The sequence below is a fragment of the Helicoverpa armigera genome, chromosome 5 (assembly GCF_030705265.1).
Source record: "Helicoverpa armigera isolate CAAS_96S chromosome 5, ASM3070526v1, whole genome shotgun sequence".
NCBI lineage: Eukaryota > Metazoa > Arthropoda > Insecta > Lepidoptera > Noctuidae > Helicoverpa > Helicoverpa armigera.
Genome location: NC_087124.1, coordinates 12955507 through 12974635, shown reverse-complemented (window position 1 = coordinate 12974635; position 19129 = coordinate 12955507). Strand labels below are relative to the sequence as shown.

Sequence of the window (19129 nt, the reverse complement as noted above, 5' to 3'; positions counted from 1 at the left end):
AATAATTTTCATCATAATAGTGCATAGAAAATAGTTTCTCACACAAACTAAAATACTTTCGTAAACATCCACCTGAGTTATTGTTTTTTCTGTACAAAATGGAAAGAATAATGACCAGGAAAGCCACTGCACGTTTGGAGGAAGCTAAACTTCAACAAACATTAGTGGAACTTAAGAAATATAAGGATTTGTGTGGGGATCTACAGAGGAACAGGATGACAATGAGAAGGAAGTACTTCAAATTTTAAACAATAATAGTAAACTCAAGAGTGAGATGGCAGAACTACATTGTCAATTAGTTAACATCACAGAAGAACGGGATAAGCTCCAACACATTGTTGACCAGTTTGACCGGTGCAGCGATGAGTTTGACACAACTCTCAAACACAACGCTGAACTGAAGTGTAGGTTGAGTGAAGCCCAGGATACTATTATCAGGATGGAAAGTACCAGCCAGAAACTTCAGACAGAGCAAACCAATGCACTGTTTGAGGAACTGGTTGGTACCACTCCGGTGCGGTCTGCTGACTCACTCTTGAATAATAGTTCTCAAATTGTAACCATTGACCTGACTACTGACAATAGTTTTGCATCAATATCTCAGGTAAAGCAAATCATTGGCAGCAAAAACAAAGTAAAGAAATATGTCAAAATAAATAAATTTATTAAAAGGACTCAAAAATTAATAAAAAGTAACAAAAATAATTTCACCAAAAACCACAAAACTTTTAACAGTTGTAAAAAATTACAATTAAATTTCAACAATAGTAGAAAAGAATATGAGGTTGATATACAGGATCTGCAGTCAAGGATTCTCCATTTACAAGAATCATTGATGGCAGTTACATGCAAATATCAAACCTCACAAAGAGAAATGGGTGAGTACATACTGGCAATGAACGGCTTGGTGGATCTGTGTAGTGAAAATGAGAAAATGTTTAATTCATTGACAAACAATCGAACACCAGGTTGTGAACAAGATCTGCCAGGCTGTTCAGGGTTAGATGATTCTCATCAATCTTCTCATTGTATTAAATTAGATGGTTGTAAAAAAAGTACTTCCTTCGACACACAAAAAACAATAAAATTAATACAAAATGAAAATAATAATTGTAACAAAATAGTAATGTTTAGTGATGAAATTGGACAAAACATGTGTCACAAATTACATCAATATTTAGGTGACCAGGTAATAAACTATTGCATGCCTGAAGCTACTTATGAACAAATATTAGACAAAATATTAAGCAGTAGTTACTGTCCAACTACTACTTTAGTTGTACTAATTGGGAGAAGAGGAAATGCCACTGTTAAAACAGTAATTAAATACTTTGAGTGTTTATCGCAATTAAATGTAAATAAAATAGTTTTATATGCTTTTCCCTATGGCAAGGGCTTGTCGCAGACAGAAAATAACCATAGACATAAATGCAATCTTAAATTGCAAACTATGACATTTTATAATGAAAAATTCAATTTTATTGACTCTAATGTACTCATTAGTAATAATTATTTTATGACAAATGATAATTATTATATTTGTAATTTTTATAAAGGACAAATAGCAAAATCGCTATTTTATTGTATTTTGAACAAAGCCAAATGCTTGGCTAACGATACTGCTCCTATTGAGCAGTCTAGTTTATTTTTTTCACAGAACTTGGAATTAGTTCCAAGTGATTTAAACTCCACCACCAGACAATAGAGCCAATCTCTAGCAGTCAATCAATTATTTTGAATTGTGACATAAATGCAATTATATGTTCAAATATAAATACCACAAATAATGTTGTTACTTCTAATCCATCAAACCCTTTGAGTATAAATACTAGAAACAAACACAATCTGAATATATTCCATCAAAATATTCAAGGTTTGATTGGTAAAGAATTGGAATTGGAGTTGTTCATGAACTGTAATAATATAGATATTTTATGTTTAACTGAGCATTGGCTTAAAGAGCATCAGTTCATGTTTAGCTTCAAGAACCATTGTGTAGGCAGCTCGTACAGCAGAGTAAATATAATACGTGGTGGTTCTCTAATAATTCTTCGCAATACTATTAAATTCAAAGAACGGAAGGATATTGTGAACCTTTCTGTTGAGCGAGTAATTGAGATATCATGCGTTGAGCTTGAGCAGTTCATTGTAATGAGTGTATACAGGCCCCCATGTGCAACATATACAATTTTTGAGAAGCATCTGGAAGATGTATTATTCAAAATTTCTAACAATAATAAAACAGTTGTCGTCTGTGGAGACTTTAATATTAATATACTGGAAAATACTGCTATTGTTAATAATTTTATAACTCTGTTTCAATCATACAACCTGTACAGTACATTTCTCGAGCCGACTAGAATAACTAGCACTAGTGCTACATGTATAGATAACATTTTTACTAACTTAAAACCTTTAAACAAACATATTTTAAATGTATTAGAATCTGATCACTCTGGTCAATTAGTTACCTTTCCCATGAAAACTATCAGAGCTCAGAGAAAAAATGTAAGTTTTATTCCTGTAAACAAACATAGGTTGGAACTTTTTAAAAATAACTTGATTGAAAAACTGCCTGAATTGCCCTATCATGATAATCCTGATCAAGCTTACACCCTTTTATTCAACTCAATTAATTGTGAATTTAAAAAGTTTTACTACTAAGTCCATATCTGTTTGTGATCAGGTAACATTTAGTGATTGGGCAACGCCGGGTATTTACAAAAGTAGACAGAAGTTATTTGAATTATACTATGAAAGATCATTCAATCAAGATGAAACATTTAAACAGTATGTTAAAAACTATTCAAAAATATTTAAAAGAGCCTGCACCTCCGCTAAATCAATACACATAAAACATAAAATAAAAGCTTCTGGTAATAAAATAAAACTACGTGGAATATAATCAATTCAGAAATAGGCCGATCCACTGTACGGAATCGAGACTTCCACTTAAAATAAACAATGTAGACGTTAAGTCGGACTTGGGGTAGCATCTGAGTTTGAAAATTTTTCACCAATATCCCTATTTTAACAACCAGAACTCTTATGTCGTCTTCCAGTTCGGCTTTTACAATATTAAAAAATTGTGTTGCGGAATGTGACAAAGGTTTTGAATTCTCAGTTGTTAGCTCTAAGGATATTATTCAAGCGTATAAAGATCTCGATGTAAAAAAGACTGCTGACCTTTGGGGATTGTCAGTTCAGATAATCTCATCGATAATTGAAATAATTTCACCTTATTTAGCAACCGTGTTTAACTCTTGTGTTGCATCAGGTGTTTTCCTGACTTAATGAAACTTAGTAAAGTAATTCCATTGTTTAAATCTGGTAGTACAACCGATCCATCAAATTTTCGGCCAATTTCAATTTTACCCACTTTGAGTAAAATTTTGAGAAGTTAATATTACGTCAATTGTTGAGCCATTTTAATAGAAACAATTTGTTGCACACTAAACAATTTGGATTTACCAAGGGTCGTTCTACTACGGATGCGGGCGTGGAATTGCTTAAAAATATATTCGAGGCCTGGGAGGATTCGCAGGATGCGCTCGGTATTTTCTGCGACTTGTCCAAGGCTTTTGATTGCGTGCACCATGATATACTCATCAGGAAACTTCACCACTATGGTATCAAAAATAAGGCTCTTGACCTTCTGACTTCTTATTTGCATAATAGAATTCAGAAGGTAGATGTCAACGGTAAGAGGTCTTCTGGATCTACGGTCACCATGGGGGTTCCACAGGGTTCAATTCTAGGCCCTTTTTTGTTCCTTATTTATATTAATGATCTTCCTTATCACATAAGGGATAATCACAAGATTGTGTTGTTTGCTGATGATACTTCACTCGTTTTTAAAATCAAGCGCCAACTCGACAATTTTGACGAAGTTAACAATGCACTCTCTAAGGTTGTTCATTGGTTTAATGTCAATAATCTTCTTTTAAATGAGTCTAAAACGAAGTTAATTAAATTCTCAACGCCCAACGTAAGGCAGTTACAAACTAATGTACAACTAAATGGAGTAGAGTTGAAGCCTGTTGAGTCAACGGTATTTCTTGGTTTGACCGTTGATTCCAAACTCCAATGGGGCCCACATATTGTTAAACTGTCAGGAAAACTTAGTTCCGCCGCCTATGCTATTAAAAAGATCCGTCTAATCACCGATGTGGACACAGAATAGTTTATTTTAGCTACTTTCATAGTTCAATGACATATGGGATCCTCCTTTGGGGAAACTGTGCGGATGTTGAGACTATATTTATTTTACAGAAAAGAGCTATTCGAGCCATTTATAATCTGGGTCCAAAAGTTTCTCTCAGAGAGAAATTCAAAGAAATGAATATTCTGACTGTTGCCTCTCAATACATTTTTGAAAATTTAATGTACGTTCATAAAAACATATCAGACTTTGTTCAAATGTCTGATGTTCATAGCATAAATACTAGGAATAAACATAATCTTGCTGTACATGCTACTCGCCTCCACAGAGTAAGCAACTCGTTCATGGGTCAATGTATACGCTTTTACAATAAACTTCCCAAAGCGGTTCGTGATTTGCCTATCAAGAAATTTAAAAATCATATAAAATCCAAACTTTTGAAAAAAGGATATTACAAAATATCTGATTATTTAAATGATAAAAAAGCTTGGGAATGAGCTGCTCGCTTAGTGAGTGATATCTTTTTTCAAATGCCTGTGTATTGTTACTTTTGACATTTAAATATATATTATCATCAGATAACATTTTATTAATGACATTGTTTATTGACATTTATATATTATAATTGTATTTTTTTTATATTATTTTTTTTTTTATTAATATTATTGTGAATGTGAGTATCGTGTATGCGAGCAACATTATACATTCTTATAACATAAATACTGTCTGGCGGGTTTGAGTATTTTTGAATGGCCTACGCAAATGTTCTGCAGATCTGGTATCGTCGTGTGACAGGTCGTTGAGCTCCCTAAGATATGGTTTGAGCTACACGACGACTGATGCATGCGTGCCGTCTGTTGGGACTGGTCAGCTCCAGCCTGATGTGGCTCTTTCCTCAAAAGGCCATTCCAGACCGCGTACATGGTGACACTCACACATGATATTACTTGATTTATAACATGTTTGGACTTTAAAAGAGACTATGACCCTTGAGTTTGTTTCGGCGTTTCTTCTCAGGGATCAGTCAGTTAGGAAATGCCGACCTCAGCATTCTTAAAATGACGTGTAAAAGTGATGTAATGTCCAACTTGCAAAATAAACGATTTCATTTCATTTCATTTCATTTCATACAGCCTGTGCGATTTTTTGAAATCACAGATATATTCTCAAACTAATAAATCGATAGAAAACAGAATTTTCTAGATACGTTGTCAATCTCATTTACAATAAAGAAAGAAATAAAGTGTCGACCGCGCAAATAGAAAGTTTACTCATAAAAATAAATATAAAAGGAATACATTTTATTTCTATGCCGTGAGTAATACTTGCTTAGTTAATGCTTAGACTTACAACTCTATGAGTAATCCACGTTGGATAAATATGAGATAAAGGTCAATTTACTGCACGTGGATAACGATGTACTGTTTGTAATTAATTAAACTGACGCATACTGAAGATATCGATAATTTCTACGGCACCGTGGACTCAAGAAGTATCTGGTTTATGATCAAATACTCAATTTAAGTTAGAATCGAATTCTCTCTAATTGATTTATAACATAACATTACCTACTATCAAAATAACTTCGACCACATTTTTTTTACTTCTTATGGAGTGAGCTGCAGGTTTTAATCGCCTCACAAGCCCTAGTGTCACAGTTGTGTACCATCCAATTCATGTAAGTCACTCTTTCGCTCTAAGGTTGGCTGCAAGAGAACCCAACACTGGGTTAAGCTCGCCGTTGTACATATTCTCTCTGTTATCTTTGTGTCAAAATGTGTTTATGTGTGCAATAAAGAATAAATTGAACTAAGTATATGTGAAGTAAAAATATGACGTCACATGACATCACAGCCTAGTGAGATAATGTTTACATTATCAAGGTTCGAAGCAATTGCCAGCACGTGTGCAACTGTGCGAACACTTCCTTTTGTTTTAATTATTTGATTTTTATCTTAATGTGACGCCACTACTGAGATCCTCCTGTATTGTGAAGCAGTTTCAATTTAGATTTTAGCTTTGTTTACTCTTGATATATATAAAGTTCTTCTAACACTGATTACTATACAGAATTCTTTCCAGGGTTTCCTTACAACCAATAAAAGTGGGACTTATATGGACGGCGTTACTGTTCTGGCTTTGGCAAGTATACTTCAAATAACTCAATCAATAGTACTCATATTTTAACAAATTAATCATAACAAAAGCTTAGTGTAAATCGAATTATAATTCCCCAATATGAATCTTACAGCTGTGTAGTTGCGACAGATTTAATAAAGTAATTACCACTAACAATGCCACAATACGATGTAATAACAGTTATTTGTATTTGTACCCATTGACCTGCCAACCTCCACTCAACAAACACAATACATGTCTTATTAAAATGAATAAAATACTTGACAATTAAAAGTATAATGTTTTAACTAGCTAATCTTAGGAACTACTGGTCCATTTTGACAAATTATTTTGGTGTTAGATAGCCTTCTTATCGAGAAAGACTCAAGGCTCTTTATGCAAATGCTCGAAATACCGGGAGCAGAATATAGTTTTTCTTATAAAATCATCGCTCCTTCCAGTGTCCAAAGTCCATCTTTAACCCTTGTGTGTCCGTAGCCACAGAAACTTTCTAACGGTCATAATCTGGGCAAGTACATAGTATTAAAGGTAGGATAGGTAATAAAGTTTCTAAGATCTCACCTGGAAGAACAGCACGAAGCACACCCACTGGTAGTACGTGTAGTACTTCTTTTCTTGTGAACTGTCGTACTCGTTCGCTATACCTGGATGCGCCACTTCTTTGCCGACCTGTGGACAACAACACACACGTAAATAAGAAACACCCTTTACTTAGGCTATTATAGAAGTGGTTTTTGTGAACGATAAGTTCTGCTCACTGTCAGTATCTGGAAACTACAGTAGATGTGTCGTAAGGTAAGATATGGAACGCTGCGAACTCGAAGAAAGATGTACAGGATATGACCAAGTGGAAAAAAACCGGCCAAGTGCGAGTCGGACTCGTGCACGAAGGGTTCCGTAAATTACAGTTAAATCAACCTATCTCAAAAACTATAAGAGATACTTTGATCAAACCAAAAATCGTTGAAAGAGTTAATTAGCATGCATCACCTCTATTTTTTTTAGAATTTTATACCCCGTAGTTATAAAAATAGAGGGGGGGGGGACATACTTTTTACGACTTTGAGAGCTGATATCTCAAAAACCGTTCACTTTAAGAAAAATGTTTTTTAGAAAACTTTATATCATTTTAAAAGACCTTTCCATTGATACCCCACACGGGTATGTACATCGAAAAAAAAAATTTCATCCCTCAGTTACATGTATGGGGGGCCCCACCCCCAATTCTTTTTTTTACTATTTAGTGTCATATTTTTGTAGCGGTTCATACAACACATATTCCCATCAAATTTCATCACTGTAGTACTTATAGTTTCCGAGTAAATCGGCTGTGACAGACGGACAGACGGACAGACGGACAGACGGACATGACGAAACTATAAGGGTTCCGTTTTTGCCATTTTGGCTACGGAACCCTAAAAAGAGGTTGCAGAAAGCGGTCCCAGTCACGAGACGGGACTAAGGCTAGGAAGAAAAATATTTTAAAAAGTCACGCCTCATTTTATGAGTGGTAGGCATTCTAAGAAAAATAATGGCGATGACACCCGTGTAATCGAAAACTCGCTTAATACGTTGAATTACTTAAGTTACCGTTAGCTCAAGGCAGTTTATAGTGATTAAATCAAATATATACCCACAGTATCACTTCCTAATTCAAATAAGATATCTTGATACATAAACATTGCTATTATCATGATACGCAATAAATAAGCAATGAAGTTATTTCGAAGGATTTTCATGTGAATTTCAAATTGATGAAGAAATCATGAAAATTTCATATAAGTAGGTTGTTTAGAAAGTCAATTCAGTTGATCGATTGCCATCGTTTTATTTGCGAAAATGGGCCTTCATGTGTAGAATTAATAAATATCTATGAGTTGGGACCTTCTAAGGAGGGTTATAAGTAGTTAATTTTAATATATAAGGTACTAAACATAGACGATTTATTTCTGAAAACTGTTGAAATATTTACGGTTATGCTGAAACATTCAGGTTCTATTGCCTTCATACATTATTTAACGGTGATTTTCATTTCAAAACTGTTTCGTAAAGTTTACGAGTGGCAATATCGTAAATATGAAATTTAGCCACGTGAGATGATTTGGTTTTCACATTTAAGCAGATTCTGAAGGTGTAATAAATATACTATTTCGTTACCATAACTATATATATACCACCAGCATCAAACATTTGTCTTGTGTATTAATGCTAAGGCATTCGGTACAGAAATATTGTTCGAAATTTATTCTTATTCCTCACCTAAGTCATCTTAGCCATAGGTATGAAAGTATTTCTGTCTGTCCGTCACATAGATCTATATGCAGATCGCTTAGAGCCTGAAGTTCATTAAGGCTACTTTTTATCCGGCTGCCGGAAATAGTGTCTAACAGTGAAAGAAAACACCGATAAATCTGCCTTTCCCTGTAGACTGATAAATATTTTGCGTGAAGTTACAATTTGACTAGGCCAAACGCTCCAAACAAGGCTAACAAAACAATGCAAGTTTTATAAGCCTAAAATAACCCAATTCAGCCTACTACGCAGATCCAATTTATTACTGAGACGTAACAATAGGAGCGAGACAAGTGGACGCTGACCTTAACCAATACACGCCCATTTGGTAGCTGTGCGAATTGCGAATCTCTGTAACGACATATATAGGGCTGTCCTGTATTAAAACTGGGTATATTTATCTAGATCATTACTGAACTTAAATGAATCGATTAAGATAAAAAATGGTTATGAGATAAGTGGTAAACTGAATACGGAGATAGGCAATGTTTTTTCGGAAGTAGTACCCATCGTTTTTCAGGTGAAACTACTGACAGGTGAATTAACTAGTGATTCTATTATTGTATGGTACCTTAGCTGATTATAATTTACTTGGGTAGGGATAAAAACTGGAATAGATCTCATAGTTTTTGAGGATGCCGGAGCATGTACAGAACATTCTTAAGTATGAGCAATTAACAAAAATCAAATAACAATAAAACAATAATGTTCAAAGCCATTAATTACCTACTCCGAATTTAAAAATACTCAAAACAAACATTCAGATTTATGTTTCGTTTATCTTATACACATGCGGCCAATACTGGAGAACATAAATGTCGACTGCAGGTAAAATAAAATGCTGATTACAAAAACAACAACCTGTTTACCAAGTTATTTACAGTTACTTATGTAATATTACTTAATCATCAAGGTTCTTTTATTCGATGTGTCAATACAATGACCTCTACAACTGGTTTTCAATTGACCCTTCAATTAAAGAAATTAGTCATCATCACACATAGCCGGGATGCCAATCTCGATCGAGGGTAACACTTCATTGACCCGTAGTACATACAATTGTTAGGTAGGCTAATGACCTAGCACAATGTTCAATGAATTGAATTAGGCCCTATTATTTGCAAAAGGTACTTAAAGTAAGTGAAGAGTAGCATCTCTGTAGCATATATAGTGCAGAGATGAATGATAGGTAAAAAAACGTGTCTGCAATAACACTACTTATTGTTTATAAAATCAGGGGATAAGTACCTTCATAAATGATACAAATTGTAAATGTGATTATTTTTGCGTTTAAAAAACACCCAAATTATTGTGGAAAAAAAAAGAAACCAACAGTCAAAAAAATTATAGACGCACCAAATGCACCATTACTTATTATTTTTCACAATCAAATTACATAATACAATCGTACTAAAAATTCAGTACATGTACAACCCTAACGCACTCACGCTACAAGAGAGGAAGCGAGCAGTTACGGAGATCTGCGCACGCGCAATTGACAGCACCTACCCGACTAATAGACGGTGATTTGTGCAATGAAGATGTAGTAGCGGATTTTAATAGTACTCAAATGAAAGACGATGACTGAAATATAGTCAAAACAAATAACAGATAAACAAGGCCAAAATTCTCAGATAATTAGTTTATCTTTCGTTTTGGAAGACATGTCAAAAGGGAACCCTATACCTAAGAGGACGGTACATTACGGTCTAAACAGACAGCCGAAAGTTGACCAGACGGTTGCCACACATTTTTATGTGCGTACTACCATTAATCTTCATACTGATTTTTGAACCCAAAAACACTACCAAAAGTGTTTAACTCTAAATGTACGTATTCTAGTTAGAATACAGCTAAAGATTATCTTCATATGTTTCAATCAAAATTCTAACCAAATATTGGTCTAAAGAATCACAAATCATAAATGTTCCTACGCATAATTTAGTTACCTTTAACTAAATGTGCTTGACCCATAACCATGTGATTTACCTTACATTGTGTAGTTCGCTTTACAAACAATACAATATTAGTTAATTGTTTGGGAGTTATAAATAACATGAGTACTTGTGAATACTCAGATGTTATGACTTTAGTAACGAAGCTAGAAGCTATGGTAACATATAAAGTTTTGATGTACCTATCATCAATAAATTGTTGACACTCGTTGTTTTATGTTTAATTTGAACCGACTACTTTATAAGGCAGAAACTGACGTCGCTTTAGTTAGAAGGAAAGGCTTTCCTACCTAGATTCTTCCATACAGAAAAGCTGCATGGAAACCAGTTGTCATGGCATGGGCATGTTGTGATAGGAAGGAATCAAAGTCATGTTGGGAGGAAGGTTTGACTCTAACGCAATTCTACCATACCAAACTGGTCTTGAGTAACCAGTCCAATCAATTCAGATTGCATAAACTTCAGACACAGGTGTTGCCATTAAAATAACAAAACAAATGATAATTCCAATCCTTACAAGAAGAAGAAATCGGAAGCTCCTAATTCGCGGAGGTGCTGGCTGGATGCTAATATTGTGTTACAAATGTTACCATTGTAATTAATTCAGGGCATTTGTATTATGACATCGGCTTGGGTAGTCATGTTACTGATCAGTTTCAAATTAGGGCTATTCCGGATAGACGAATATTCACCACGGATAGAAAGACTGCGATCGAGGCATGTTATTATTGTTAATTGTATAAAAGTATTTAAAGGTCCTCACGCTTTCGTAATTTCATAAGGACTGATTAATTTCTTCTAGAAATTTGATAGATTGAAATTTTAAGATGGACAGAATTAATCTTTAAGATCCATCAAGATCTTAAAGAGATAGCTACCAAAATAACAATACTAAAGAATCTGATAACCTTTATCAAAAAGATGGCGTTCAATGCTCATGAATTTTCAACAGCAATAAAAATACACGACAGGTTTTGGAGACCATACATATAGCTTTTAATAACCCATAAAAGCGTATGCGTTTCGTGAGGGGACCTGTCTATGATAAATGTCACTGAGTACCGTTGCACTGCGGTTAGGGCACTTAAAAAGAAAGGGTACCAATTAGACCGAGCGCTCTTGACTTCAAGTGCCAGACCGTGTCTGAGCTGCTGAAGGGTTAATGCGCCACAGAGCTACGAAATTATAGATTGTGTTTTGTTTTTTTTTGTTTGTTCCTTTTCTCTTTACTTTCAAAACTTACTTATCTAGGTTTTTTAAAGTGGAATGCTTCTTACAGGCCCAAACATTAAAATACTTCCGAAGTAGAAAATAATAGATGCTAGCACTTACAGTAATAGCAGTTACTTTCCGTGTATGACACAATACAATTAATTACGGCAGTGACAGATTATTGAATGCAAAACAATAACTCACCTCTCTAGCAAAGGCATCAGGCATTGTGAACGTCGAAGTAATCCAACAGAAGGTATTAACCACATTTGTGGGCAAACCACTGACGATGCACTGGATAGGCTGCCCAACATACTGGGTAGCTGTGATGATCATGGAACAGGTAAGCAGCAGAACCGTCGTGAACACATTATGCAGCCTGAACACCGCATTGTCAGTCTTTATCGGCTGGGTTTTGAAGTACACCCGCAACCCTCCGAGTAGCTTAAACATTTTGCCTTATTTCGGCTTCTTGTTATCTATACATGGATAGGAATGTGTGATACTACGTAAAATCAGTCTTTTTGTAATTGATACGTGGTCTGTGTACCGCGTTTATTGTCTGTGCGCTGTCATCTGAAACAAAAGAAACATTGGTTAATATAACCACGATTTTTTATAAACACTGCATACTGAAGTTAATAGGAACTATCTAATCAATAATAGGACTCAGGGAAAATGATAAAAAATCGAATACGAGAGACAGTTCTAAGGTATATTTCGATAAAATATAATTATATACTCTAATTTACCTCACAAACCCACAATATATGCACGTTATTTACATATGAATGCTTATTCACAACTAAATATGAAAGAGGAAAATCAAAATTTATATAGCGGGACCCGATACGAAATGCTGTCAGTATTTAAAACCTATTTGTCTTAGTATACCTAACCAAAATATGGGACAGAATAACGCTTGGGACAATTGTTATCATATTAATTGGCAAATGACGGTTACCTGCGGTCACATTACGTATTTTTTTTAATACAATTTACACTTTTAAGGACCATAAACCATAAAATGTCAGTCACGTAAATAAATAAATATATTCAAAATGATAAATGTTAAATGTCCCACATTCACGACATAAGTAGCTTATTAATTAATGTTGCTCTAGGTAAGGTAAATGAAGTTGGTTACATATGTTTAATGATTTTGCGACTTAGCCAATCCATCCATCCATCATCTATACCTAATTGAAAAATATGAAATGAAAATATAAAAATATTGAGATTATTTGAAGCAACTTTACTATAATATAATGAGTTGTCACTATAAATGCAGTAAAAATAACATATCACTTCACGCAACTCTTGCGCTAACTGTGATATTGCGTGTACATATGTACACTAATAGTAGTAGTAAATAAGTATTAATAACACAGGATATTCACGTAATACTGATGCGTGATGATATAGTGAGCACACGCCACGGGAAGCTGTGACGTTTGGATGCAGGTGAGTAGGCAGATAATATGCATTTGCAGGCGCAATTTAAAGCATGGATGCAACTAGTGAGTTTGGGAGTAAAACCGACTAAACCAATATAAATTATATTTGGCTGATGTCAGATTAAACAAAAAATTTGTTTATTAATATTTATTATTAAATCTACTGCGCATTGTAAAATATCAAGCATGTTTTCTTCAACCTGTTCAGTTATCTAAAATTTGCCAAATCATGTCATATTTTAAAGAATTATTATTCAGTATTGTTATTTTATCACATACATGTTATTTGATTAGATACAATGTAAATTTCATTTTATTCTAATGTTCAAGACAGACGTGGGACAGCCCATAAATAATATAATCAGTTATTTTTACTTTTATTTGGCATCCGAAGATCCAAAGCAAGGTTTATTAAGTAAGTGGTTCTTAAGATCGCATCTAGTATAATTAAATATTCCTATTAACATGGTTCAAATTCCTCATTAATTTACTAAAACCTGATACCTACTACTGTTTCGTTTAATAGTGCAGGTCGACCACCAAGTCAGATAATATTATGCATATAACTTAAGCAAAACAACTTCGTAAAAGGAAGCTGTAGGAAGGTTAAGGACCTCACTATTATTGTATAATCTTAAAATCTGTAAATCAACTAAAGACTATGTAATAAAAGATTCTGGCTTTTATATTATCGTTATTCATTATCATCAGCCTAAATTGCATTCGTTCACAGAACTCGGCTTCAATCAATCCGCATTTCTACGTCATTTTTTTTTCGGAAACTTTATAATGGTACTAGCTTCTGTCAGCGGTTTCACCCTCATCCCGTAGGAACCACGGACGAACCCGATAAATGGGCTATCAAACACTGAACGAATTTTTCAAATCGGTCCAGTAGTTCTTGAGATTAGCGCGTTCAAACAAACAAACTCTTCAGCTTTACAATATTAGTATAGATAATATTAAGTACTAGACGTCTGTGTGCATCTGTTGTCCACCAATCCGATATTTATAATTTAAAGATTCAACCTGATGATATCTTTGATACTTCAAACAGGAGCATAAGTAGAGGATATCAATATCATTTCAATGTTGCTATGACGTAGAACCTTACGTCGATTGCCCCACCAGCTACGTCAAAATAGGGGGCGTGGCAAAAGGGGAATGGCAATAATTCAGATGTTAATCTAAATTGGCAGTAACCTGACAACAGCTACGTTGTGTATGTAGACATAAGCTTAGGCCGTACTATGACATAATTTCCTATCGATACTGCAGTTCTATTGAGATACTTAGGTATAAATAAAGCTATATATTGCAATTACATGAGGGCATTACGAAATCTGTACTAATTTAATAAAGAGAATAATTTTTTTTGGTTGTTTGTTTACCCTAAAAACTCCGACCGAACCGATTTAAAAAATTCTTTCACTGTTGGAAAGCTACATTCTTAGTAAGATCAGTAACATAGTCTATATTTTATCTCAGTACGGGCAGTAGTTCACGGTACGCGGGTTAATCTGTAGCACTATATAATAAGATGCAATGTTTGCGCCCGCGCAATGTATTTCCAAGGCGGTAACAACAGAGGCTGTTTATTCTACAAGGAAAGTTCACTGACCTCTCTTATCGCGAAGCATAACTATACCTCGTTAAGATTACGATTAATTCGCTTTGCATGCATAAACGGCTAATGAGAGCATTATGCAGCATTATGCAAGGAAAATTAAATTATAAACCAATGTTACAGTAGCTTTATTGGCTCCTATTGTGATAAGCTTAATGCCAAATTTTATAGTAGGTAACTGGTTACGTGGATTTTAGCTATAAAACTAGATTGCACATAAACTTTAAAGATCATGTTTGTTCCAAGAAAAAACCCCGCAGAGTTAGAAAAGAACATAATAATATAAGTATTCACTATATTAGAATTAGGTAAATATTTTGATTTCTAGCTGATGTTATTAACAAGTTATAAGGAAAGCTTTGTGTGAGGGCGAATCTTCGAACAAAATCTCACATAGCATATAGTCCCTTCATTTGACATTTGGCACCCCTGCGTTCCGCTTCCTTCCCTTGTCATAACTTAATATTTCTCATAGAAAATAAACACGAACTTTTACCCTAACAAATGTCTTAATATTTTCAAATTGTTCTGCAGCAAGCTATTTTATTCTGTCTTACTTAACCTATTGAATGGGTATTGCCAAGAAAAAACACAAGATACGCCATCTTTAATTTTGGGACAACCGCTCAAATTTTGAATGGCATTCGAAAAATTCCATATTCGAATTCCAACTAGTGACGTAACAGTGCGTTACCCTGAAGACGGTACGCAGGTCACAGCTAAGCAAATAGCGAGTATTTCACAACTGGCAATTGTTCCACCTTGTTTTGGTTGTAACCTCTTTGAATCGCGTGTGAACACCACTGTTGCTGGCAGCTAAGAATTTTATGAATTCGAACGTGCCTTTCAGGAGAATAACCGAAAAATATGTGGGGGAGTTTTTAGCGTGAATAAAAATAACTCCTTTGCATACAACGCTTATAAATACGGGGACATAACCCAAACATATTTTTTTTATTTACCCATAAGGCAGGCTATAAAGTCTTTCGACCATACCATACGATCTTTCAGTGCTTACATGTTTTTTTTTGTAAGCCAAACATAATCTACGTATTACAAATACGTCTTAGTATGTAGTAACAAAACTGTAGCATGTGTCTGTTTACCCATACCGAATGCAAGTTAATAGGATGTCACATTAAGGAAAGGTGTTATGTGATATCTCATTAAACGTTTTTTTCTTGCTATTAGTGAGACGATTTGATAAAAGTCTGTCAACATAATGCAAGTGCTTGGTTAAAATATGCCTAACATTTCATACGAACAAGCAAGTAAGAGTACTTATGTCAGAACTCTGATATTATAAATCTCACTTCAAAAAAAAATTTCAATCTAACTGCATAAAAAAAATCGATTCCCTGTGTTAAAAAATTAAAACATACTTAATTATATAATACAAACTGGTATGCTGGTATGCCTATAGTTCAAAATAATGATTTAAAAAGCACCGTTATAGGCCACAACTTGTCACTCAGAATACAGTTAGTCGTGCCATATTCTATCTATATAAATGTCGAAATGACTGAAGCGGTGCGTAGAAATCCGTTTTTTTTTTCAATACCTATCTATTACTGTACTAGATACAGTACACTGTTAGACCAAATATGGCAATGAAACGATAATCAAAAATAGACCAAGTGACAATAACACACCACTTAAAATTAGCACTTTTCGAAAGTGTCAACTTGAACTAAATAATTCTGTTTAATACTATTTAGCATCTAAAATCTGTCACAGATGTTAATATGTCACCAAATGCAATCGTGATGGGATACTTAGCAACACTTTCTAGATGCAAATAATAAATAAACATAAAGATGGAATATTAACCAAACGAGGAAACGAGTTCAGAGGTTGAATGCAAATATACGTAAGTACTAGAAAGTAATATTGAAAAGACAAAGAAACTTACGTATCTAAACAGTATTTAGCTGACAAATATACGGCTGTAAACCTGGATTAATATTTGTGCCCCACAATTCAATGATTATAAACATATAAATGTTATTGTTATATGTTACTTAGTAATACACACAGTACAATGAGTCCACTTGTATCAAACAGCTGTTATGATAAAAACATTTCTGAGTACTCATACAGTCTGTTCTCATGCACATACTGTCAAATTACTGAAAAATATTGCAATGGGTAGCGACATAAACTTTCGCCAAAAATATCTTCTAAAAGGTTTTTATTTAAGTTAAAAATATGGCAGAATATTTTTAAGTGTCACAAGTCAATGTGAACACACCAGTTACCGCGAAGGTCTCAAAATAGTTCCATTACGTTTTATTTAAACTTTACGTTTTATTTAAACTTTACGTTTAAATAAAGCCATCAGCCCAATTAAACTGAATAGCGCCAAACTACCGACACAATTACACCTAAATATTTGAAAATGGCAAGCCAACAACCGCAAAACGGTTGAAAACATTCACGCTGGGATCGCATGAAAATTCTTTGCAGGATTAAATAAATGCTGCAATCGAAAAAGTTAATAGAGCTATAACAAAAGTAATAAAAAGTTGTTCACATAAAATCAATTAAACCTCTTTTTATGAATTCCAATTAAAATTCAAATAAACCACTGCAGTGCAAAGTAATATAAATCTAACAGATTTATAAGAGAAAGGTTTCCGATTTCAATTAAATGGTTCACCCCAGCAAGAAACGTGATGCCGACCCGTAACCCTGGGATTAGTAATATTAAAATCACAGCAAGACATATTCTATTTCAACTGAGTATTTAAATTGAGAGTTTGTAAACCAAAAATCCCACCCAAAACAAAAATGTGAAAGGCTGCCAAGTTCGATAATATGGGAATGGTTCACCTATAAAAGAAGTGAGATCTGAATAAGTACTGTAGTAATAGACGTCAGTGCTTGACAACAACTGATTTATTCATATAAAAACTCATTACACAACAACTCCCCTTTTAAGAACATAACACACATACACGTCAGTGCTTGACAACAACTGATTTATTCATCTAAAAACTCATTACACAACAACTCCCCTTTTAAGAACATGACACACATACACTTCCCCCCTTAAAAAAACATAAATCTTTAAATAACATAAATCTTAAAATTCTCAGGGAACAAAAACCTAACACAATTAATTGAAAGAAAATTGAAATGAAACAAGACTCTAAAATAAAGATTCAATACTAGTAAATAGTTTAGCTTTTGCCCTAGTCAATGGACCAGCATGTCGATTCTATAAAATATCACAACTCACTTCGACATCACTCTCACTTCGACTTCGATCTAAAGGTAGAATTCCGTGGACGCGACAATAGTCAACCTATGAAAATGTATGGCACCGTTGTCGAGGCCCGTGACAGTCGCGCGCGGCCGACGAATTTCGTAAGCTGCTCGCGGCATTGTCAAAAATTTAATTCTGGTTTTACTAAAATTCTATAGATGTTATTAAGAGCGAAACCATGTTGAGAAGCGTACACTCACGAAATTCGTCGTCCGCGCGCGACTGTCGCAGCCCTCGGCAGCGGTGCCATACATTTTCATAGGTTGACTTTTGTCGCGCGCGGCTGCGACAATCGCGACCCACGGAATTCTACCTTAAAGTTTCGTGATTGACATTGTCAAACTACACTAGCGCTACACTATCGAGCGTGTTGACAAGTTGAACTAAATCAAAGTCGAGATTTTGACAGATCTGTCAAAATCTGTCTATCTATAGGGGAGGTAGGGGAGAGATGGGCAGTTGGGAGACATGATCAAATCAGAATAAAAGGGGGGTCCTTTTATTCTGATTTCTGATCATAGTTTTGTTTTTTTTTATTGGGTAGTTTACGTTACCGACTGGTAACGGTGTTCATCCATAGACTATCTGTCATTTCTGTGAGTTGTCAAGAACAAACACTCGTAAAAGTACTTAAATATTTTGTTGCGGTTTCGGATCGTTATAAAGAGAAACTAATGAAAGGTATGTGTATTTTCTATTATTAATTATTGATTGTCAAAATCTCCAGTTACAATTATAGTAAGTCGATGCAATCCACACCTATTATACCTTTAGAAGAGAGTACTACAGCAATAGTTAATGGGCCCCACGTTTTTATTTTAGTCTAATATGACCGGGACCACCTACGTAGGTTGACAGGTAAGTAACTATTTTTATTTTCTAGTTTTCAGTGCACATAAGATAAAACCGTTTAACTTAAAAGTTTTTACCGATTTTTTTCATAAACTAAGTCAAAAGTGTCCAATGCTCCCTATGGTAGGGAGGCTTGGACATACCATGTAATGTATAATTTGTAAA

General features: G+C 34.4%; 1 protein-coding gene across 2 annotated transcripts in view; it reads right to left on the bottom strand.

Annotated features, from left to right (window-relative positions):
* Positions 1–19129, bottom strand: part of LOC110374638 (innexin inx1) — a 56070-nt gene that overhangs the window by 23360 nt on the left and 13581 nt on the right. The window contains exons 1-3 of one of the 2 annotated variants that reach the window (XM_021332436.3): positions 12513–12634; positions 11965–12336; positions 6863–6970 (exon numbers count right to left, since the gene is read on the bottom strand). In XM_021332436.3, coding sequence (XP_021188111.1) covers positions 6863–6970; positions 11965–12213 — 357 coding nt within the window. In that variant the 5' untranslated portion in view covers positions 12214–12336; positions 12513–12634. Of the gene's footprint in view, positions 1–6862; positions 6971–11964; positions 12337–12512; positions 12635–19129 lie in introns of those variants that run through there. The other variant, XM_021332435.3, reaches the window with a different exon arrangement.